The sequence below is a fragment of the Somniosus microcephalus genome, chromosome 19, assembly GCF_052327205.1.
Source record: "Somniosus microcephalus isolate GS21.2 chromosome 19, FLI_Smic_1.0, whole genome shotgun sequence".
NCBI classification, from domain to species: domain Eukaryota; kingdom Metazoa; phylum Chordata; class Chondrichthyes; order Squaliformes; family Somniosidae; genus Somniosus; species Somniosus microcephalus.
Window position 1 is genome coordinate 2,153,065 of NC_141005.1, and position 23,893 is coordinate 2,176,957.

Below are 23,893 nucleotides of genomic sequence, written 5' to 3' on the forward strand. Positions count from 1 at the left end.
AAAATCAAGTAAAAAAAAATCTAAACTATAAGCTAAGTTAATTAAATAAAACAAGGTTATATAGGATTGGCAGTGCAGGTGGTGCACCACAACTGCAGCATGTGGGAGTTTGTGGAGAGCATTGTGATCCTGGATGACCACGTTTGTAGTAAGTGCCTGCATCTCGAGGAACTTCAGCTCTGAGTTGTTGAGCTGGAGTTCGAGGTGCAGACATTGCGGGGCATCAGGGAGGGGGAGAGTTACCTGGACACTTTGATCTAGGAGGCAGTCACATCCCTTTGGGTTGGGTAGTGGTACAAGCCTAGTTAGTGGTCAGGGACAGGAGGGTGTGACTGCAACTCAGGCAGGTAAGGAGACTCCAGGTGCAGTGCTGGAGTAGCCTCAGCCTTTGCCCTTATCCAATAGGTATGAGGTTCTTGCTGCCTGTGTGAATGAGGGCAAAGTTTGCAGGGTGGATGAGCAAACTGACCATGGCACAGGAGGGGGGAGTGAAAAGGAATGTTGTAGTTGTAGTGGTAGGGGACAGTATTGTCGGGGGATTAATGCTGTTCTCTGCAGCCACGGCCGGGAGTTCCGATGGCTGTGTTGCCTGCCTGGTACCAGGATTGCAGCTGGAGAAGAACATTTAAGGAGGGGGAGGATCCAGTTATAGGAACCAACCACTTACGTAGAACTAGGAATGAAGTTCTGCTGAGTGTTTGAGGAGCCCGGGTCCAAATTAAAACGCAGAACCTCACAGGTAATAATCTCTGGATTGTTACCTGAGCCACGCACAAATTGGCACAAGGACGAGCAGATTAGAAGGTTAAATGCGTGACTCAGAGTGGTGTGGGAGGCCGGGGTTTCAATTCATGGGGCACTGGCACTAGCACTGGGGACAGAGGGAGCTGTTCCATTGGGACGGTCGCTACTTAATCTGGGCTGGGACCAGTGTCCTGGTGAATTGAATAACTAGGGCGGTAGATAGGACTTTAAACTAATGAAGTGGGGGTGGGAGGATTCAGAAAAGGGTAAATTCAAAAGCGGAGAAATGTCAAGGCTGTACAACAGAGTAGTGGTTTGGGTAAAAATAAGCAGAGTGGGTCAGGAAGGAACAGAGAGCTTAACGAAGGTCATAGGGCATCAGTGATTAAGGTGACATCAGGGAAAAATAGAAAAAAGTTAAAGGCACTATGGCCTAGAAATTCAGTTGGGCGCGCCAGCCGTTAGCGCCTTAGGAGGAGTAGATCTCGAGCGCTAGGCGCTTAGCGCCCGGGCGCAGCGCGATCTGCGCCTCGCCCCAACTTCAGTAGACATTTAGCGCCGGCGCAAAGTCTTAGCGCGCGCCCTGCTGCGCGCGCAGATCATGACATCATTTCGTCGTGCAACGCCCTTTGTGCGCCCGGAACCGGAACTTCACTCGCGCCGCCCCATTGTGCGCCGGGCGGCCCTAACGACTGTGAAGTGGAACGGTACACAGCCGAGGCGGGCCGCGGGGAGCGCAAATTAAAGGGCACTTACCCTGCACTATAAATGGCAGCCATTTTGCAGCATTCACTCTTGTGCAACGGATTTTTGGAGAGAGACCAAGGAAGAGAGCTTACTGCTTTGGCCCAACACTAGGACAGGTATTTTTGGCTCAGGCCAGAGCTGTGCAATTCTCTTTGCCTTCATTGAGATCTCAGTGTTTGCCAGCATATAATGGGGGCTGCATTGGGTGCCAACGCTGAGTTTCAGCCTTATGCCGGAAGGGCTTACAGACGCCGTGAGAGAGTGGCAGCCCTGGCTAGACGCAGGGGGGGCAACAGGCGTCGCCAAGTGAGGCCTTACCCACCCAGGGTATACCGCCAGCAGTCCTCCTATCTGACCATGTCTGCCGCGCAGTGTGTTAGGAGGCTGCGATTCAGAAGGGAGGTGGTTGCAGTCATCTGCCAGCTGCTGCACAGAGATCTGCATCCACAGCTGATGCGCAGGACGTCTCTGTCGGTGGCAGTGAAGGTGACGGTGGCTCTCAACTTCTACGCCACCGGCTCCTTCCAATCCGCTGCTGGGGACATCGCTAACATCTCCCAGTTCGCCGTGCATTGCTGCATCCGCCAGGTGACCAATGCCCTTTTCAGAAGGAGACATCAATTCATCTCCTTCCCCATGAGCCTGGACAAGCAGCAGCAGCGTGCAGTGGGATTTGCAAGAATAGCGGGCTTCCCCATGGTGCAGGGCGCCATTGACTGCACGCATGTGGCTTTGCGGGCACCTCTGGAGCATGCCGAGGATTACCGCAACCGGAAGGGCTACCATTCCCTCAACGTACAGCTGGTGTGTGACCACAGGCAGCGCATCCTAGCTGTCAATGCCCGCTTTCCAGGCAGCAGCCACGATGCCTTTATCCTGCGACAGACAACTGTGGCTGACATGTTCCAGGCACAGCCTCACCCAAGAGGATGGCTTATCGGGGACAAAGGCTATCCTTTGTGTACCTGGCTCATGACCCCACTCCGTGCGCCCACGACCCCTGCTGAAGAGGCATACAACGAGAGCCATCAAGCGACTAGGAACATCATAGAACAAACAATCGGCGTCCTCAAGCAACGGTTCCGCTGTCTGGATCGCTCCGGGGGAGCCCTCCAGTATTCGCAGGAGCGAGTCTCCCAATTCGTCGTCGTTTGCTGCATGCTGCACAACCTGGCTATCCGCAGGACTCAGGCACTGCCACCTCACGTTGGACCACCACCTCAGGAGGAGCATGAGGAGGAGGAGGACGAGGAGTACCAGCCCAGGAGGGAGGCAGAAGGTCCAAGGGCCGCCCGTCGGCGGCTTATTGAACGTCACTTCTAGGCCCCCTGTCAGGGAATGGCCTGTGCCAATGAAAGAACATGATTGCAGCCGCTCCGCAAGCCCTCAGCCGGTTAAGGCAACAAACACTTCAAAGATCAAACATGGACAATGTGAATAAATAAAATGGTTTATTGTACAAACTCAGGGCCCTTCCCACATGAAAACCAAAAACAGACGAAACCCCCAAAAAACACACACACACATGACTCACTCCCACAACCTGGGGAGCATTAACAAAAGATGTAAACAAAAATGGCCTTCATCTTCGGCCTTCACAAAACACACGTTCCAGAAAACACAACATTTGGACACACCCTCTACTTAGTGGCCCGCGAGGGCGATGCCTTCTGGAAACTTTGGCGGCCCCTGCACGCCCTGCTGCTCCTCAAAGTGAGGCCATTGGCTGCTGCAAGGCTGGGGGCAGGCTCCTGAGGGGCACATGTCGTGACGGCAGATGCCCTTGGGGGTCGGCCTAGACGAGGTCTGGCCGTCGAGGGGCCGGCTGGTGAATGCTGCAGCTGTGGCTGGCCAGCATCAGTCGCTGCAGCAGCTCCTGGCAGCTCCACTGGGGGAGTGGCAGTGGCGGCTGGAGGAATGGGGGCAAGCTGGCGGATGGCAGGCGCTCGCTGGTCGCCTGAGACACTGGCACTTGGCCGGGCCAGCACTGCAGCATGCGCACCAATCTGCCGAGGGACAGACCACTGTGCTGCTGCAGCACGCCGGGTGCCCTGGCGATGCCTGGCTGACACAGCGAGTGTGGCAGCAGTGAGTGCCCGTGTTGACCTGTTCAGTGACCGCATCAGAGCACCCAGTGACTGCACGGCACCACTGATCACCTGGCCACTCGCTGCCTGAGCTGCCCCGAATTCCGTCCGACTGGTGGCCTGTGAGGCCCCGAACTCGGTCACACTCCGAGGCAGGGACTCGATGGCCTCAGGCAACCGTGCCACTACCCCCATGAGCTCCGTGTGCCGGCGCTCCGAGTCTGCGGACAAGTCCTCGAGGTGGCGCATCTCCTAGGCGTTGGCCGTCTCCGGACTGGAGGCCGGACTCTCCCTCTGGGGAGAAGGCCGCCAAGCTGGCCGACCCTTCCTGCGTTGCTGGACGCCGCTGGGCCCAGCAATTGGACTCCCCTCCGACCCTTCCCCCCTCTGGGGAGAAGGCCGCTGAGCTTCCACCCCCCTCCCGCGTTTCTGCAGGCTGCTGGTCCCAGGAGCTACCCTCCCCTCCGACACTTCCCCCACGCTCCCCTCCAGGGAAGACGTGTCCCCTACATTGGCATGGGTTGCCGCGGCTGAGGGTTCCCCTGATGGGCCGCCTTCCTCTTGCTCCTCCTCCTCCTCCTCTTCTGAGGGGCTGTCACTGGCAACTTCAGGGACCTCCTCCTCACCATCTGAAAGCAGGAAGGCACAAGAGTAGCTTTAGAGTGAGGAGAGGGCGTCAGCGAGGGATGCATGAGTGGTGGCATTCAGCGCATTGGTCGGACAGTGGCAAAGGATGTAGATCTGATGCGCAAGTGGGACGAGAGAGGTCCAAAAGGTGATGTCCTTACCATTGGTGCCCAGAACAGGGTCGGCATCTCCAGATGCAACGGGCCCAATCACCCGGGCACCCATGATGCGCTCCACGCGATGTTGCAGCTCGGTGAGCGGCTGGATCTGGGGTCCGCCTCCCCCGGTCGCAGTCCGGCTCCTCTTATTATTGGCCAGCTTGGCCTGCAAGAGAAAGGACGGCCTCTAAGTACAGCGTGTAGCCTTGATCTTGTGTGCACTGCCTCCCATGGTCGAATAGCCTGGCCAGTGTGTTAAGTGCACAATGTGCAATTGATGTTCATGAGTGTCCCATAGCTGCTGCATGAGGGCTGGCCATTAGGGCTTTCAGGTCCCTTTGCCCATAATGTGAGGTGCACATGCAAGGATGAGGAGGACACTGGAAAGGGTACTCACCCTGACAATCCTGGCGAGGTCATTTAGCTTTTTGCGGCATTGGACACCGCTCCTGGGGACCTCGCTGTTGGATGACACCTTGGTGGCGACATGCCTCCAGGCTCTCCGGTAGACGCGGGCCAGCGGCTTCCTGCCATTGTCCGGAAACAAAATATGGCGTCTCTTCTCCACAGCACCAACCAGCACCCTCAGATCATGCTCTGAGAAGCGCTGCGCTCGTTCACGGGCCTTTTCCATGGTTTCAGGCGCTATTTGGGCCCAGTAGCAGTGTTCAGGCCTAGCTGCAGGGCTCCACTATCCAGGGCGTGGCAACAGACCAAGTCGACCCTTCCCCCTTAAGAGCTGGCCGGCGCCAGGGTGTCTGCTGTCAATCAAGAAATGGCCGCACCTGCGCTGCGCCCGGCCTCGGCGCTCTCGCTCAGCACCTCCGGCTTAGCGCCTAAAGAGAGCCGTGCATCGCCAGTTTTAGCGCTCGAGCAAACTCTTAGGGCAAAGCTAATGAATATCAGAGAAGTGGCCTCGAATTTGCGCCGGGCGCCAACTTTAGCGGCCGCCTGACTTTACCGCCCCAAAAGTGGCAATAATGAATTTCTAGGCCTATATCTGCACGAGGCATTCGCAATAAAATAGATGAATTAATAGCACAGATAGAAATAATTGGGCTTGCTCTAATAGTCATTACGGAGACGTGGTTGCAGGGTGACCAAGGTTGGGAACTAAATATCCCAAGATACTTAACTTTTAGAAGAGATAGGTGGAATGAAAAAGTGGTGGGGGGAGCGGGGGTGGCAGCCCTGGCAACAAAGGATGGAATAAAGACAGTAGAGGGAAAGGATCTTGGCTTGGAAAATCAAGATGTGGAATCACTTTGGGTGGAGCTAGGAAACAACAAGGGGCAGAACACACTGGTGGGAGTAGTTTATAGGCTTCTTAGCAGTAGTTGTAGTGTAGGGCACAGTATAAATTAGGAAATTAGAGGTGCATGTACCAAGGGTAATACAGTATTCATGGGGGACTTTAATTTTTATATAGACTGGGCAAACCAAATTTGCAGTGATCATAATCTGATGGAATTTGATGTTGAGTTTGAGAGTGATTAAGTATGAAAATTAAATCTGAACAAAGCGAACTACGTAGGTATGAGGCAAGTTGGCAAAGGTAGGTTGGGAAAAAAGATATGACGGTAGATAAGCAATGGCAAACATTTAAAGAAATAATTCATAATTCAAACGAATCTACATTCCCTAAAGGAATAAAAACCCCATGGGGGAAAAAGGATCCAACTGTGGCTAACAAGACAAGTTAATAGTATTAGATTAAAGGAAAAGGCTTATAATGTTGCCAGAAAGAGTAGTAAGCCTGAGGACTGAGAGTTTTAGAAACCAGCAAAGGAGGACTCAGAAATTGATGGAGAGAAAAGAGAATGAGAGTAAACTAGCAAGAGACATAAACAGATTATAAATGTTTCTATAGGTATGTAAATAAAAAGAGATTAGTGAAAGTAAATGTGGGCCTATTGGAGGCTGAGACAGGAGAAATTATAATGGGGAATAATGAAATGGCAGAGACGTTAAACAAATAGGCCTCTATCTGCACTGTGGGGTTTCTGTGATTCTGTGAAGACACAAAAAACATTCCGGAAATGATGGCGAACCAAGGCTCTAGCGAGAATGAGGAACTGAGAGAAATTAATAAAGACATAGCCCTGGAGAAATTAATGGGACTATAAAAGCCGACAAACCCCCTGGGCCTGATGGCCTACATCTAAGGTTTTAAAAGAAGTGACTGCAGAGATAGTGGATGCATTTGTTTTGACCTCCCAGAATTCCCTAGATTCTAGAACGGTCCCTGTGGATTGGAAGGTGGCAAATGTAACCCTGCTATTCAAGAAAGGAGGGAGAGAGAAAACGGGGAACTATAGTTAGCCTGACATCAGTAGTAGGGAAAATGCTAGAATCTATTATCAGAGATGTGCTAACCGGGCACTTAAAAAACCATCATATGATTGGGCATAGTCAACACTGATTTAGGAAAGGGAAATCATGTTTGACAAATGCAAAAGGTTTTTGAGGTATCTAGCAGGGTAGATAAAGAGGAACCAGTGGATGTGGTGTATTTGGATTTTTAGAAAGCATTTGATAAGGTGCCGCACAAGAGGTTAGTACACAAAATTAGGGCTCATGGGATTGGGGGTAATATATTGGCATGGATTGAGGATTGGTTAAAGGACAGAAAACAGTAGGAATAAACGGGTCATTTTCGGGTTGGCAGGGTACCGCAAAGATCAGTGCTTGGGCCTCAGCTATTTACAATCTTTATCAATTGTAGATGAGGGGTCTGAGTTTGCTGATGTTACAAAGTTAGGCGGGAAAGTAAGTTGTGAGGAGGATGAAAAGAGGCTGCAAAAGGATATAGACAGGTTAAGAGAGTGGGCAAGAATACAGCAGATGGAATTATAATGTGGAGATTTTTTTCTTTCTTTCGTGGGTCAGAAGTTGGGTATTCTGCGACAAGTGACTCACCTCCTGACTCCCCCAAGCCTTTCCACCATCTACAAGGCACATGTAAGGAGTGTGATGGAATACTCTCCACTTGCCTGGATGAGTGCAGCTCCAACAACACGCAAGAAGCTCAACATCATCCAGGGCAAAGCAGCCGCTTGATTGACACCCCATCCACCATCTTAAACATTCACTCCCTCCACCACCGGCGTACCGTGGCTGCAGTGTGTACCATCTACAAGATGCACTGCAGCAACTCGCCAAGGCTTCTTCGACAGCACCTCCCAAACCCGCGACCTCTACCACCTAGAAGGACAAGGGCATCAGGCACATGAGAACACCATCACCTCCAAGTACCCCTCCAAATCACGCACCATCCTGACTTGGATATATATTGCCATTCCTTCACCGTTGTGGTTCAAAACCCTGGAACTCCCTCCCTAACAGCACTGTGGGAGTACCTTCACCACACGGACTGCAACGGTTCAAGAAGATGGGATCATTCAATTTGCGTGGTTTTCTCCAGAAAAGCTGTACAATTGCTTTCAGTACATGAACACCTGGGGTTTGGGGGCGAGTTTCCTTGGGAGGAGCAGGCTGTTTTATTGCACTCAGTTAAATGTGTTGCCCTACTTTTGTAGTTTTTGTTTCCTTTATTTGTAACTTCCTACTATTCTGCTGAGTTTAATTCGCAATACACCTGAAAGTGGTAGGTTGCGAACTGCTTGCCCATGGGGAGCTGAAGGTCACGGACTAGGTCACAGGAATGCATAGCGACATATCCTTCTGCATCTGAGGCAGTCAGCCCTAAGCTGCTGTTGCCCAAGCAAGTGAGTCTGTAAATTCCACTGTAGTTACCTGATCCAGAGATCTGTCTCCACAACCACCACTTCAGCAGGGATGGCCATTGGTTTGGTTTAGCCCCAAATACACCATTTCCTGGTTGAAGTGGTTCACAATGAAAGGGCTATCAGTAGCAACGCATTGGCACTGACTGTTCCTACCATTATGTCACCAACCACAACACTGCCTCCATTTGCAGGCTCTTCTGCAAGGAGCCAATTGTAGAACCTTGACACCTGCAACTATTTACTAGTTCCCATGGCTGGAGAGTCCCAAGTAGGATCCTTCCCTTGTACAAAGCCTTGTCCAGTTTTGTTTACCTCATGGTGGGGTTACGAGAGGCTCTGGACCTGCTTCAGAGGTAGTCCCCTTGATTTGATACATCATTTAACAGCCCTTAGTTATGAGGATAGGCTTGGAGAACTTTGGCTTTTTACTTTGGACTTCAAGGGGATATGATTTAGGTATTTAAAGCAATGACTGGATTGGATTCAGTCCACGTGGATAGGTTATTTGAGCTAGATTAGAAGACTTCAGCTTTTCACCTCCTATCAGTGACTTGAATGAAGGAATAGAAAGTTACATATCTAAGTTTGTAAGTGACATTATATTAGGAGGCATAGTAAGTTGTGTAGATGGGAGCAGGAAGTTACAAGAGACATTGCTTGATTCAGTCAGTGGGCCAAACTCTGGCAGATGGAGTTCAACGTGGAAAAGTGCAAGTTCGGTCATTATTGGATTTAAGATGAATCGGAATATTTTCTTAATGATGGGAGACCAGGAGCTGTGGAGGAGCAAAAAAATGTAGCTGTCCATGTACGCACAACTAAAAGCTAGTGCACAGGTGAAATAAAGAGTAGATTGCCTTTCAAAAGCTAGGCTTTATTAACCTTAAAAAACCAGCAAGTACATGTTGAGCACCCAGTCTCAACCACTGTAGAAAACTGAATTTAAGATGGCCACCACAGGTCACATGGAATCAACTAACCAATAAGTTTACAGCATATATCTCAAGGCAGGAAAACAGGCAACCAATTACAATGCTTCTTATAAAACAAGAATAATCACCACAACAGGTACAAATCTATTACGTCCGTGAATGATTGAGACACGGACAGCAGGAGTGGAACAAAATAAGTCTTTACTGATGGAAGTCAATAGTGAAACTGAAACAATAGAGGCTCACTAGCGCCTTTTATACAGGGGTGGTCACTGCCGGTACTGCAGTCTGAGACCAGTTATTCTCTTAAAAGTACATACACAACAATTCCTCCCCTTTTTAGATAAACAGTACATAACATTCATTTAACAACTAAATGATAACTAATTACAATCACAATTACTGTTGCTGGATACATTGGTTAAGTTTAAGCAATTATAAGTTCAGTCTTTGAGGAGGCTTCCTGATTCTGTCTGGATAACGCCTCTTTGGGGTATCAGGTTCTTCTGGCAATGTTGAGTCGGGATCAATGTCGTTGTTTGGTTCATCTGCTTCCAATATTACCGCTTCTGCGGTAGCTGCAATTGGAACGTCGATTTCATTACCAGGTGTATCAGATCGTGGTGTGGAGTTGACGTTTTCCAGTGACTCTAGAATCTGGTCAGCATGGCGTCTTACAATGCTCTCCCCAACGTCCACGGTATACATGAGAGGTCCTTGTCGTGTACAAATCATTCCTGGCTGCCATTTCTCAGTGCGGTAGGCCCGGGCCAAAACTGGTTGACCTATCTTAAAACTCCTGGTTGGCCTTTCATTCATATTCTGAAACTGCCTGTTCTCCACATCTCTTCGGACGTTTGGCTTAACCAAATCCAAGCGGCATCGTAGTCTTCGATTGAAGAACATCATGGCTGGAGTTTGGTTGGTAACCGCATGTGTCGCATTCCGGTAGGCAAACAAGAAGTTGTCCACCTTGTGTTGTAGGGGTATATCTTCATTACACATTGCCTTGATAGCCTTCTTGAATGTTTGGACAAACCTCTCGGCCAATCCATTAGTGGCTGGATGATATGGGGCAGATGTGTAATGCTTAACACCATTGTTCTTTAAGAACCTCCGGAACTCTTCAGACACAAACTGTGGTCCATTGTCAGAGCAAATCTGTTCAGGCAGCCCATTCCTGGCGAATATGGTTTGTAAAACTGTGATAGTTTTTTCTGTGGTGGTTGAGGACATTTTTATTACCCCTGGCCACTTTGAATGTGCATCCACCGCAATTAAAAACATCGAGTCCATGAAGGGACCAGCAAAATCAATGTGCACCCTTTGCCATGGAGATGAGGGCCACTCCCATGGATGCAGAGGAGCTTGTGGTGGGGCGTTTTGGACCTTCTGGCATCCTGCACAGCTCTTGGTCATCTCTTCGATTTCTCTATCGATTCTCGGCCACCACACAAACGCTCTGGCTAAGTTCTTCATTTTTACCCCACCCAGATGACCCTCATGAAGCTCATTGAGCACTCTATCCGTCAACTTAGGTGGAATTACTACTCTGGATCCACACATCAAGGTTCCTCTGCACACTGACAGCTGTTCTCTTCTCGGCGAGAATGCTGGCAACAGTGGTTCGCCATGTGCTGGCCATCCCTTCACCGTTAAATCATAGACCCGTGATAGTGTCGGGTCATTCAGTGTTTCCTTTTCTATGTTTGCATTCGTCACAGGGAGACATTCGACTATGGTCGAGTGGAATAACTCCATTGGATCCACTGCAAGGTCGTCTTCTTCCACCGTTGGCAACGGTAGGCGTGACAATCCATCAGTATTTCCATGCTGTTTAGTTCCTTTGTACTCGATGTCATATTGGTGTGCCCCTAGGAAAAGGGACCATCTCTGCAGCCGTTGTGCTGTCGTTATCGGTACGCCCTTCTGAGGGTTGAAAATGGAGACAAGAGGTTGATGATCGGTTAGTAGAGTAAATTTTTGATCGTGCAGGTAGCGATTGAACTTCTTCACCCCCCACACTAGGCTGAGGGCCTCTCTGTCAATCTGGGCGTAGTTACGCTCGGCAGAAGTTAACGAGCGTGACGCAAAAGCTATCGGCCTCTCTAAACCATCAAGGAATTTATGTGACAGTACCGCCCCAATGCCGTAGGGAGACGCATCACACGCCAGTCTGATCGGCAGTGCTGGGTTGTAGTGAGCCAATACTTCCCTTGAAGTGATTAAGCCCTTACTCTTCTGAAAAGCATGCTTACAATCATCGCTCCATTTCCATGCTACCCCCGTTCGTAGCAGGGCGTTCAGTGGGTGCAGAATTGTCGACAAATTCGGCAAAAACTTATGATAGTAATTCACCAATCCGAGGAATGACCTCAGTTGCGACACATTTTCAGGCGCTGGGGCCTTAACAACCACTTCAATTTTGTCAGGGGACTTATGTAACCCCTCTTCATCAATCACGTGGCCACAATACGATATCTGTTTCTTAAAAAATTCGCACTTGGGGCGGTTGGCTCGCAGCCCATGTTCCCGTAGTCTAGTGAGCACCTGTTCTAGGTTGTTAAGATGTTCACTGTCACCTTCACCTGTCACAAGGATGTCGTCCAAGTAACACTGAGTCCCCGGAATCCCTTGCAGGACTTGTTCCATCGCTCTTTGCCATATCGCCGGAGCCGATGCTACTCCGAATACCAATCGATGATACTGGTAAAGACCTTTGTGAGTGTTTATCATGAGATACTTCCTAGAGGACTCTTCAACCTCCATCTGCAAATATGCTTGTGCTAGGTCAATTCTTGTAAAACGCTTCCCTCCAGACAGTGAGGCGAAGATGTCTTCTATCCTTGGAAGAGGATATTGTACTGTGTGAAGGACTGGGTTCACCGTCACCTTGAAATCCCCACAGATGCAAATCTTCCTTGGCTCCCCGGACTTATTGCTTAATGTTTTCTTCATGACAGGAACGATGGGTGTCGCCCACTCGCTCCAGTCGACCTTAGACAACACGCCCGCCTTCTCCAGATTCTCCAGCTCTGCCTCGACGGCTGGGCGAATTGCATATGGTACCGGTCTTGCTTTGAAAAACTTGGGAACTGCATTCTCTTCTATTTTTATCGAGGCGGTTACGCCTTTAAGCGTGCCCAGTTCTTGTTGAAATACCTCTTTGGCGTTAGCTAAGATTGTTGACAATCATCCAGGAGTGACGTGTTCATCTTTTTTACCGTCCACCGTCATTGCATGAATGGAGTGCCAATCTAAGTTTATCTTCCTGATCCATTCCCGTCCCAATAACGGTGGTCCACCATTTGGCAGTATGTAGAGATACAATTTCCGTATTTTCTTGCCGTTGTATTCGACAGGCACCCTTATTTTTCCTCTGGGGTATACTTTTTGCCCCGTATACGTCGTCAAGACAATGGATGTCCCTCTCAAGGGTATGTGTGAAAATAGCCGCTCGTAGTCTCGTCGATTCATGACGGTTAGCGCTGATCCTGTATCCAATTCCATTTTGACTTGGGACCCTGCTATCGTGAGGGTGACCCAAATGGTTCGGTGATCCTCTTTTGCGATTACATTGTGAAGTTTGAGACAGCTTAGTCTCCTGTGCCCGGATTCACTATCGCTCATCTGGTCTTCGGAACTACTGTCCGTCATCTTTTGTACTTTCTTGTACGGTTCCTTAGTAGCCTTTTTGTTGTCGCTGGTCTTCTTCCCAGACCTGCAAACTCGTGCAATGTGTCCCATCTTCCCGCATTGCCTGCATATTTTGTCTTTGGACCAGCAGTCCTTCTGGTCATGGTTAGTTCTGCCGCAGCGATAACATTTTGCAAATCCCCGTGTCATTTCGTGGGTGCCGTATTCCTGTGGTTTTTGTTGAATTCCTGCAGCTCCCCTGGCTGCTGCTTCATACGATACTGCCACGCTGAAAGCCTTATCTAGCGTCAGCTCTTTCTCTGAGAGTAACTTCTTCTGTGTTCCTTCACTCAGGAGTCCACAGACAAATTTGTCCCGTAGGGTATCTGCCAGTCCTGCTCCGAACTGGCAGTGCTTTGATAGCTTACGTAGTTCCGTAAGATACTCCGCATTGCTCTCATCTTTATGCTGAGTTCTCCTGTGGAATTTAAATCTTTCTGCTATCAACAGCGGTGCAGGGTTTAGGTGTTCCTGTAGGACAGCAACAATTTCGTTAAAACTCTTCGCCTTCGGTTTGGCTGGAGTAATCAGGTCCCGCAATAGGCCGTACGTTCTAGCGCCCATTAAGTTTAGCAATATCGATGCCTTTTTCTCCTCCGCTATTTCGTTTGCCTCGAAATATACCTCGACTCTTTCCACATACGTGGTCCGGTCCTCTATTGTATTATCAAAAGCAGTGATACAGCCAGTCTTCGGCATCTTGCAAATCTAAAATGGCGCCTCCCGCGCTTTGCCTTCTTCCCCGCTGTTGTTAGCGCTGCTTTCCACGGTTTCTTGCGCGTTTAATATATATTAAAATTATTTTCCCGTCGTGGAACAACCCTGTGGGACTCTTGCCTCCCTCTTCGCGGGTCTATACGCAGCCCGGCTTCGTAGCACCGGCTGCGCCCTGTGTGCTCCACCCTCTCTCTTCCCGACAACACTGCTCGGCCCCATTGCAAACCACCCGCTCGAGTTCGCGACCGCTGCAGCCCAGGAAGGATCAGTGCACTACCTGCCACCAGCCCGATTAGCTGAAGCACCATCGACGGGAACCAGGCCCCGCATCCGACAGCTTCTCCGGCAATCTTCAACTCTGCAACACAGGGTGGATGCCCACGGTCGACGCCCGTTTCTACTGCCTCTTACTTTCTTTTCTTTCTGGCCTCGACCTCTGCTCACTTCGCTGTAGGAATGGATCCCAGGAGGTGGTGCAGACTGTAGGTAGGTTCGTATCTGCTCGTCGCCAGTATTACGTCCGTGAATGATTGAGACACGGACAGCAGGAGTGGAACAAAATATTTCTTTACTGATGGAAGTCAATCGTGAAACTGAAACAAGAGGCTCACTAGCGCCTTTTATACAGGGGTGGTGACTGCCGGTACTGCAGTCTGAGACCAGTTATTCTCTTAAAGGTACATACACAACAAAATCCATATCGCCCTACTCCCGAGGTCACCACCATCACAAAAGCCAGTCTTCAGCCAATTTGATTCACTCCACGTGATGTTAAGAAACGGCTGAGCGCACTGGATACAGCGAAGGCTGTGGGCCCCGACAACATCCCAGCTGTCGTGCTGAAGACTTGTGCTCCAGAACTAGCTGCGCCTCTAGTCAAGCTGTTCGAGTTCAGCTACAACATTGGCATCTAGCCGACAATGTGGAAAACTGCCCAGGTATGTCCTCTCCACAAAAAGCAGGACCAATCCAATCCGGCCAGTTACCGCCCCATCAGTCTACACTCAATCATCAGCAAAGTGATGGAAGGTGTCATCGACAGTGCTATCAAGCGGCACTTACTCACCAATAACCTGCTCACTCATGCCCAGTTTGGGTTCCGCCAAGACCACTCTGCTCCCTACCTCATTACAGCCTTGGTCCAAACGTGGACAAAGGAGCTGAATTCCAGAGGTAAGGTGAGAGTGACTGCCCTAGACATCAAGGCAGTCTTTAACCTTGCATATAGACTGGGAAAACCAAATTTGCAGTAATAGTGTGGAGGATGAGTTCATGGAATGTATACAAGATAGTTTTCTGCATCAGTATGTTGAGGAATTAACTAGGTAACAGGCTATTTTAGATCTAGTATTGTGCAATGAGAAAGGGTTAATTAATAACCTTGTAGTAAAGGAGTCTTTATGGAAGAGTGACCATAATGTGATAGAATTTTATATTGAGTTTGAAAGTGATGAGGGGTGAGTTGGCTGAAGTAGATTGGGAAACTGCATTTAAAAGGTTTGACAGTAGACTAGCAATGGCTAGCATTTAAAGAATTAATACATAATTTACAACAAATATACATTCCTTTAAGGCACAAAAGTCCCACAGGAAAAGTAGTCCAACCGTGGCCAACAAGAGAAGTTAAAGATAGTATTAGATCAAAGGAAGAGGCTTATAATGTTGCCAAAAAGAGTAGTAAGCCTGAGGATTGGGAGGATTTTAGAATTCAGTAAAGGAGGACCAAGAAATTGATAAGGAAAGAGAAAAAAGAATCTGAATAAATTAACGAGACATAAAAACAGACTGTTAACGTTTCTATAGGTATCGAAATAGGAAGAGATTAGTGAAAGTAAACGTGGGCCTATTAGAGGCCGAGACAGGAGAAATTATAATGGACAATAAGGAAATGGCAGAGACATTAAACAAATACTTTATCTGTCTTCTACTGTGAAGACAGATACAAACATTCTGGAAATAATGGGGAACTAGTACGATAGGGGGAACCAGTGGATGTAGTGTATTTGGATTTTCAAGAAGCATTCGATAAGGTGCCACACAAGAGGTTATTACACAAAATTAGGACTCATGGGATTGGGGGTAATATATTAGCATGGATTGAGGATTGGTTAATGGACAGAAAACAGAGTAGGAATAAACAGGAATTTTTCAGGTTGGCAGGCTGTAACTAGCGGGGTACCACACGGATCAGTGCTTGGGCCTCCACTATTTACAATCTATATTAATGACAGATGAAGGGACTGAGTGTAATGTATCCAAGTTTGCTGATGATACTAAGTTACGTGGGAAAATAAGCTGTGAGGAGGATGCAAAGAGGCTGCAGAGTGATATAGACAGGTTGACTGGGCAAGAATATGGCAAATGGAATACATAGGATTACATACATAGGATACATAGCACAGAAACAGGTCATTCGGCCCAACCAGTCCATGCCGGTGTTTATGCTCCACTTGAGCCTCCTCCCATCTTTCCTCATCTAAATCTATCAGCATAACCCTCTATTCCCTTCTCCGATATGTTTGGCCAGCCACCCCTAAATACATCTATACTATTTGCTTCAACCACTCCCTGTGGTAGCGAGCTCCATATTCTCACCACTCTTTGGGTAAAGAACTTTCTTCTGAATTCGCTATTGGATTTCTTGGTGACTATCTTATATTGATGGCCTCTAGTTTTGCTCTTCCCCACAAGTGGAAACATTCTCTCTGTATCCACTCTATCAAAGCCTTTCATAATTTTATAGACCTCTATTAGGTCACCCCTCAGCCTTTTTCAAGAGAAAAGAGACCCAGCCTGTTCATCCTTTCCTGATGTGTATACCCTCGCATTCCTGGTGTCATCCTGGTGACACTCACTGGAAGGAGACACAGCGGGACACACTCACTGGAAGAACACAGCGGGACACACTCTCTGGAAGGAGACACCGCGGGACACGCTCACTGGAAGGAGACACCGCGGGACACGCTCACTGGAAGGAGACACCGCGGGACACGCTCTCTGGAAGGAGACACCGCGGGACACACTCACTGGAAGGAGACACCGCGGGACACACTCACTGGAAGGAGACACTGCGGGACACACTCACTGGAAGGAGACACCGCGGGACACACTCACTGGAAGGAGACACCGCGGGACACACTCACTGGAAGGAGACACCGCGGGACACACTCACTGGAAGAACACAGCGGGACACACTCTCTGGAAGGAGGCACCGCGGGACACGCTCACTGGAAGGAGACACCGCGGGACACGCTCACTGGAAGGAGACACCGCGGGACACACTCTCTGGAAGGAGACACCGCGGGACACACTCACTGGAAGGAGACACCGCGGGACACACTCACTGGAAGGAGACACCGCGGGACACACTCACTGGAAGGAGACACCGCGGGACACACTCACTGGAAGAACACAGCGGGACACACTCTCTGGAAGGAGACACCGCGGGACACGCTCACTGGAAGGAGACACCGCGGGACACACTCTCTGGAAGGAGACACTGCGGGACACACTCACTGGAAGGAGACACCGCGGGACACACTCACTGGAAGGAGACACCGCGGGACACACTCACTGGAAGGAGACACTGCGGGACACACTCTCTGGAAGGAGACACCGCGGGACACACTCACTGGAAGGAGACACCGCGGGACACACTCACTGGAAGGAGACACTGCGGGACACACTCTCTGGAAGGAGACACCGCGGGACACACTCTCTGGAAGGAGACACCGCGGGACACACTCTCTGGAAGGAGACACCGCGGGACACACTCACTGGAAGGAGACACAGCGGGACACACTCACTGGAAGAACACAGCGGGACACACTCTCTGGAAGGAGACACCGCGGGACACGCTCACTGGAAGGAGACACCGCGGGACACGCTCTCTGGAAGGAGACACCGCGGGACACACTCACTGGAAGGAGACACTGCGGGACACACTCTCTGGAAGGAGACACCGCGGGACACACTCTCTGGAAGGAGACACCGCGGGACACACTCTCTGGAAGGAGACACCGCGGGACACACTCACTGGAAGGAGACACAGCGGGACACACTCACTGGAAGAACACAGCGGGACACACTCTCTGGAAGGAGACACCGCGGGACACGCTCACTGGAAGGAGACACCGCGGGACACGCTCACTGGAAGGAGACACCGCGGGACACGCTCTCTGGAAGGAGACACCGCGGGACACACTCACTGGAAGGAGACACCGCGGGACACACTCACTGGAAGAACACAGCGGGACACACTCTCTGGAAGGAGACACCGCGGGACACGCTCACTGGAAGGAGACACCGCGGGACACGCTCACTGGAAGGAGACACCGCGGGACACACTCACTGGAAGGAGACACCGCGGGACACACTCACTGGAAGGAGACACTGCGGGACACACTCTCTGGAAGGAGACACTGCGGGACACACTCTCTGGAAGGAGACACCGCGGGACACACTCACTGGAAGGAGACACCGCGGGACACACTCACTGGAAGGAGACACTGCGGGACACACTCTCTGGAAGGAGACACCGCGGGACACGCTCACTGGAAGGAGACACCGCGGGACACGCTCACTGGAAGGAGACACCGCGGGACACGCTCACTGGAAGGAGACACCGCGGGACACACTCACTGGAAGGAGACACCGCGGGACACGCTCACTGGAAGGAGACACTGCGGGACACGCTCTCTGGAAGGAGACACCGCGGGACACACTCACTGGAAGGAGACACTGCGGGACACACTCACTGGAAGGAGACACTGCGGGACACACTCTCTGGAAGGAGACACCGCGGGACACACTCTCTGGAAGGAGACACCGCGGGACACACTCTCTGGAAGGAGACACCGCGGGACACACTCTCTGGAAGGAGACACCGCGGGACACACTCACTGGAAGGAGACACAGCGGGACACACTCACTGGAAGAACACAGCGGGACACACTCTCTGGAAGGAGACACCGCGGGACACGCTCACTGGAAGGAGACACCGCGGGACACGCTCACTGGAAGGAGACACCGCGGGACACGCTCTCTGGAAGGAGACACCGCGGGACACACTCACTGGAAGGAGACACCGCGGGACACACTCACTGGAAGAACACAGCGGGACACACTCTCTGGAAGGAGACACCGCGGGACACGCTCACTGGAAGGAGACACCGCGGGACACGCTCACTGGAAGGAGACACCGCGGGACACGCTCACTGGAAGGAGACACCGCGGGACACACTCACTGGAAGGAGACACTGCGGGACACACTCACTGGAAGGAGACACTGCGGGACACACTCTCTGGAAGGAGACACCGCGGGACACGCTCACTGGAAGGAGACACCGCGGGACACACTCACTGGAAGGAGACACTGCGGGACACACTCTCTGGAAGGAGACACCGCGGGACACGCTCACTGGAAGGAGACACCGCGGGACACACTCACTGGAAGGAGACACTGCGGGACACACTCTCTGGAAGGAGACACCGCGGGACACACTCTCTGGAAGGAGACACTGCGGGACACACTCACTGGAAGGAGACACTGCGGGACACACTCTCTGGAAGGAGACACCGCGGGACACACTCTCTGGAAGAAGACACCGCGGGACACGCTCACTGGAAGGAGACACCGCGGGACACACTCTGGAAGGAGACACCGCGGGACACGCTCACTGGAAGAACACAGCGGGACACACTCACTGGAAGGAGACACTGCGGGACACACCCACTGGAAGAAGACACCGCGGGACACGCTCACTGGAAGGAGACACCGCGGGACACGCTCACTGGAAGGAGACACCGCGGGACACACTCACTGGAAGGAGACACCGCGGGACACACTCTCTGGAAGGAGACACCGCGGGACACACTCACTGGAAGGAGACACCGCGGGACACACTCTCTGGAAGGAGACACCGCGGGACACACTCTCTGGAAGGAGACACCGCGGGACACACTCACTGGAAGGAGACACCGCGGGACACACTCACTGGAAGAACACAGCGGGACACACCCACTGGAAGGAGACACCGCGGGACACACTCACTGGAAGGAGACACCGCGGGACACACCCGCTGGAAGGAGACACCGCGGGACACACTCTCTGGAAGGAGACACCGCGGGGGACACCCACTGGAAGGAGACACCGCGGGACACACTCACTGGAAGGAGACACCGCGGGACACGCTCACTGGAAGGAGACACCGCGGGGCACGCTCTCTGGAAGGAGACACCGCGGGACACACCCACTGGAAGGAGACACCGCGGGACACGCTCACTGGAAGGAGACACCGCGGGACACGCTCACTGGAAGGAGACACCGCGGGACACACTCACTGGAAGGAGACACCGCGGGACACACTCACTGGAAGGAGACACCGCGGGACACACTCACTGGAAGGAGACACCGCGGGACACTCACTGGAAGGAGACACCGCGGGACACACTCTCTGGAAGGAGACACCGCGGGACACACTCACTGGAAGGAGACACCGCGGGACACACTCACTGGAAGAACACAGCGGGACACACCCACTGGAAGGAGACACCGCGGGACACACTCACTGGAAGGAGACACCGCGGGACACACCCGCTGGAAGGAGACACCGCGGGACACACTCTCTGGAAGGAGACACCGCGGGGGACACCCACTGGAAGGAGACACCGCGGGACACACTCACTGGAAGGAGACACCGCGGGACACGCTCACTGGAAGGAGACACCGCGGGGCACGCTCTCTGGAAGGAGACACCGCGGGACACACCCACTGGAAGGAGACACCGCGGGACACGCTCACTGGAAGGAGACACCGCGGGACACGCTCACTGGAAGGAGACACCGCGGGACACACTCACTGGAAGGAGACACCGCGGGACACTCACTGGAAGGAGACACCGCGGGACACTCTCTGGAAGGAAACACCGCGGGACACTCTCTGGAAGGAAACACCATGGGACACATTCACTGGAAGGAGACACCGTGGGGGACACACTCACTGGAAGGAGACACCGCGGGGCACTCTCTGGAGGAGACACCGCAGGGCAGTCTCTCTGGAGGAGACACCGCGGGGCACTCTCTCTGGAGGAGACACCGCGGGGCACACTGTCTGGAAGGCGACACCGCGGGGGACACGCTCGCTGGAAGGCGACACCGCGGGACACACTCGCTGGGAGGCGACACCGCGGGACGCACTCGCTGGAAGGCGACACCGTGGGACGCACTCGCTGGAAGGCGACACCGCGGGACGCACTCGCTGGAAGGCGACACCGCGGGACGCACTCGCTGGAAGGCGACACCGCGGGACGCACTGGAAGGATGCTGTAACCTGCAGGGCTATGGACCAAGAGCTGGGAAGTGGGATTAGGCTGGATAGCTCTTTGTTGGCTGACACGGACACGATGGGCTGAAATGGCCTCCTTCCGTGCTGTAACTTTCTATGAAGGAGACACCGCGGGACACACTCACTGGAAGGAGACGCATCGGGACACACACACTATAAGGAGGTCTGGACCCAGGGGAGAGGCCAAGCCCTGCAGCGAGGTCGGGGCCCAGGAGTGGCGCAGCGTGGACCAGCAGCGGGGTCGTGAGGACCACACTGCAGCCTATGAAACCCAGGCAGAGAGGACCTGCGGGAAGGAGGGAGGAGGATAATAGGAGTATGTTTGTGTGTGTGTGCTAGACCGATATAGCAGAGCCTGGTCTCCAATCACCTTGGATCTCCTTGCCATTGGACCAAGACCTTGCTCTGTCAAGCCCGTGTGGTGGCTGGTGTGCAACGGCCACCCCACGTTAATAGAATTCACGCACAGACATCTTCCACCCTTTAAAATAAAGTTCAGGACCCTCATGGACATCCCCAACAGCGACAGACCGGAATGCCGTACTGCTATCGTTGCCCGGGAGCTCAGATGTTTCGACATTGATATCGCCGCCCTAAGCAAGACCCGGCGGGCAGGGGAAGGCCAGCTCAAGGAGCAAGGCGATGGCTACACCTTCTTCTGGAAAGGCAAACCTGAAGAAGAACGCCGCCTCCATGGGGTCGGCTTCGCCATAAAAATGAGCTAGTTGAACGTCTCGGAGACTCCCCTTGTAGAATAAACGAACACCTCATGACTCTACGGCTCACCCTAGCCCGGAACCAGTGCGCTACGATCATCAGTGCGTACGCCCCAACACTGGAAGCCACAGACGAGACCAAAGAGTAATCCGACTCCAGCCTCGAACAATCCCTGTCCTGAGTCCCAACATGCGACAAGCTGATCGTCCTTGGCGACTTCAACACCAGAGTTGGAAAGGACCCAGACCTCTGGGGAGGTAGGGAAAGTCAACTCCAACGGTACCCTCCTCCTGAAAAAATGCTTAGAACATCTTGTTCCGTCAGAGAGGCAAGTACAAGGCTTCATGGCAACACCCTCGCTCCAAGCACTGGCATCTGCTGAACTACGTCATCATCTGGGCGAGAGACCGCAAGGATGTCCGCATCACCCGTGCCATGACGGGAGCTGACAACTGCTGGACAGACCGTCGCCTAATCCGCTCTGTCATTTCCATCAACGTAGCCCCAAAACAGCGGCGGCAACAGAAGCAATGCCGCAGGAAAATCAACGCTGGAGCGCTCAAAGACCCTGCTAAGAAAGCCCTATTTAGCCTGCGCCTCACAACCAACCTGCCGACTCCCAGTGATTGTCAGTGTCCACAGCGTCTGGTCTGCACTCAAGGCCTCCATAATCAGCACCTGTGAAGAGACGCTTGGTCACTCGACCAGGAAACACCAAGACTGGTTCGACGAGAATGACCAAGCGTCTCTTCACAGGTGCCGATTATGGAGGCCTTGAGTGCAGACCAGGCGCTGTGGACAATTTACAAAAGGTAAATCATGCTTGACTAATCCACTGGAATTTTTTGAGGATGTAACTGGTAAAATAAATAAGGGAGAACCAGTGGATGTGGTGTATTTGGACTTTCAGAAGGCTTTCGATAAGGTCCCACATAAGAACATAAGAAGTAGGAGCAGGAGTAGGCCATATGGCCCCTCGGGCCTGCTCCACCATTCAATAGGATCATGGCTAATCCGAACCTAGACTCACGTCCACTTCCCTGCCCGCTCCCCGTAACCCCTAATTCCCTTATCAGCTAGGAAACTGTCTATCTCCGTTTTAAATTTATTTAATGTCGCAGCTTCCACAGCTCTCTGGGGTAGCAAATTCCATAGATTTACTACCCTCTGAGTGAAGAAGTTTCTCCTCATCTCGGTTTTGAAACAGCAGCCCCTTATTCTAAGATTATGCCCCCTAGTTCTAGTCTCACCCATCAGTGGAAACATCCTCCCCGCATCCACCCGATCAAGCCCCCTCACAATCTTATATGTTTCGATAAGATCGCCTCTCATTCTTCTGAATTCCAATGAGTAGAGGCCCAACCTATTCAACCTTTCCTCATACATCAACCCCCTCATCTCTGGAATCAACCAAGTGAACCTTCTCTGAACTGCCTTGAGAGCAAGTATACCTTTTCTTAAATATGGAAACCAAAACTGTACGCAGTATTCCAGGTGTGGCCTCACCAGTACCCTGTATAACTGAAGCAAGACTTCCCTGCTTTTATACTCCATCCCCCTTGCAATAAAAGCCAAGATTCCATTGGCCTTCCTGATCACCTGCTGTACCTGCATACTAACTTTCTGTGTTTCATGCACCAGGACCCCCAGATCCCTTTGTACTGTAGCACTTTGCAGTTTCTTTCCATTTAGATAATAACTTGCTCTTTGATTTTTTTCTGCCAAAGTGCATAACCTCACACTTTCCAACATTATATTCCATCTGCCAAATTTCTGCCCACTCACTTAGCCTGTCTATGTCCTTTTGCAGGTTTTTTATGTCCTCCTCACTCACTGCTTTCCCTCCCACCTTTGTATCATTGGCAAACTTGGATACGTTGCACTTGGTCCCCTCCTCCAAATCGTTAATATAGATTGTAAAGAGTTGGGGTCCCAGCACTGACCCCTGCGGAACACCACTAGTTACTGATTGCCAACCCGAGAATGAACCATTTATCCCCACTCTGTTTTCTGTTAGATAGCCAATCTTCTACCCATGCCAGTATATTACCCCCAATCCCGTGATTTTTTGTCTTCTGCAGTAATCTTTTGTGTGGCACCTTGTCAAATGCCTTTTGGAAGTCCAAATACACCACATCCACTGGTTCCCCTTTATCCACCCTGTTTGTTACATCCTCAAAGAATTCAAGCAAATTTGTCAAACATGACTTCCCCTTCATAAAACCATGCTGACTCTGTCCGATTAAATTATGCTTATCCAAATGTCCTGTTACTGCTTCCTTTATAATGGACTCCAACATTTTACCAACCACAGATGTTAGGCTAACTGGTCTATAGTTTCCAGCCTTTTGTCTACCTCCCTTTTTAAATAAGG

The 23,893-nt window shown here is 51.6% G+C and overlaps 1 protein-coding gene across 6 annotated transcripts in view; it reads left to right on the top strand.

Moving 5' to 3' along the window:
- scarb1 (scavenger receptor class B, member 1) overlaps window positions 1-23,893 on the top strand; it is a 139,423-nt gene that overhangs the window by 92,385 nt on the left and 23,145 nt on the right. Inside the window, exon 12 of one of the 6 annotated variants that reach the window (XR_015081779.1) lies at window positions 7,253-7,339. The exons of 2 other annotated variants lie outside the window; for them this stretch is intronic. Coding sequence is in view for 3 of the 4 variants with exons in the window: in XM_086011812.1 (XP_085867938.1) it covers window positions 7,253-7,423 (171 nt within the window). In the remaining variant the exon portion in view is untranslated. Of the gene's footprint in view, window positions 1-7,252; window positions 7,888-23,893 lie in introns of those variants that run through there. 3 more of the 6 variants (XM_086011812.1, XM_086011809.1, XM_086011810.1) reach the window with 3 other exon arrangements.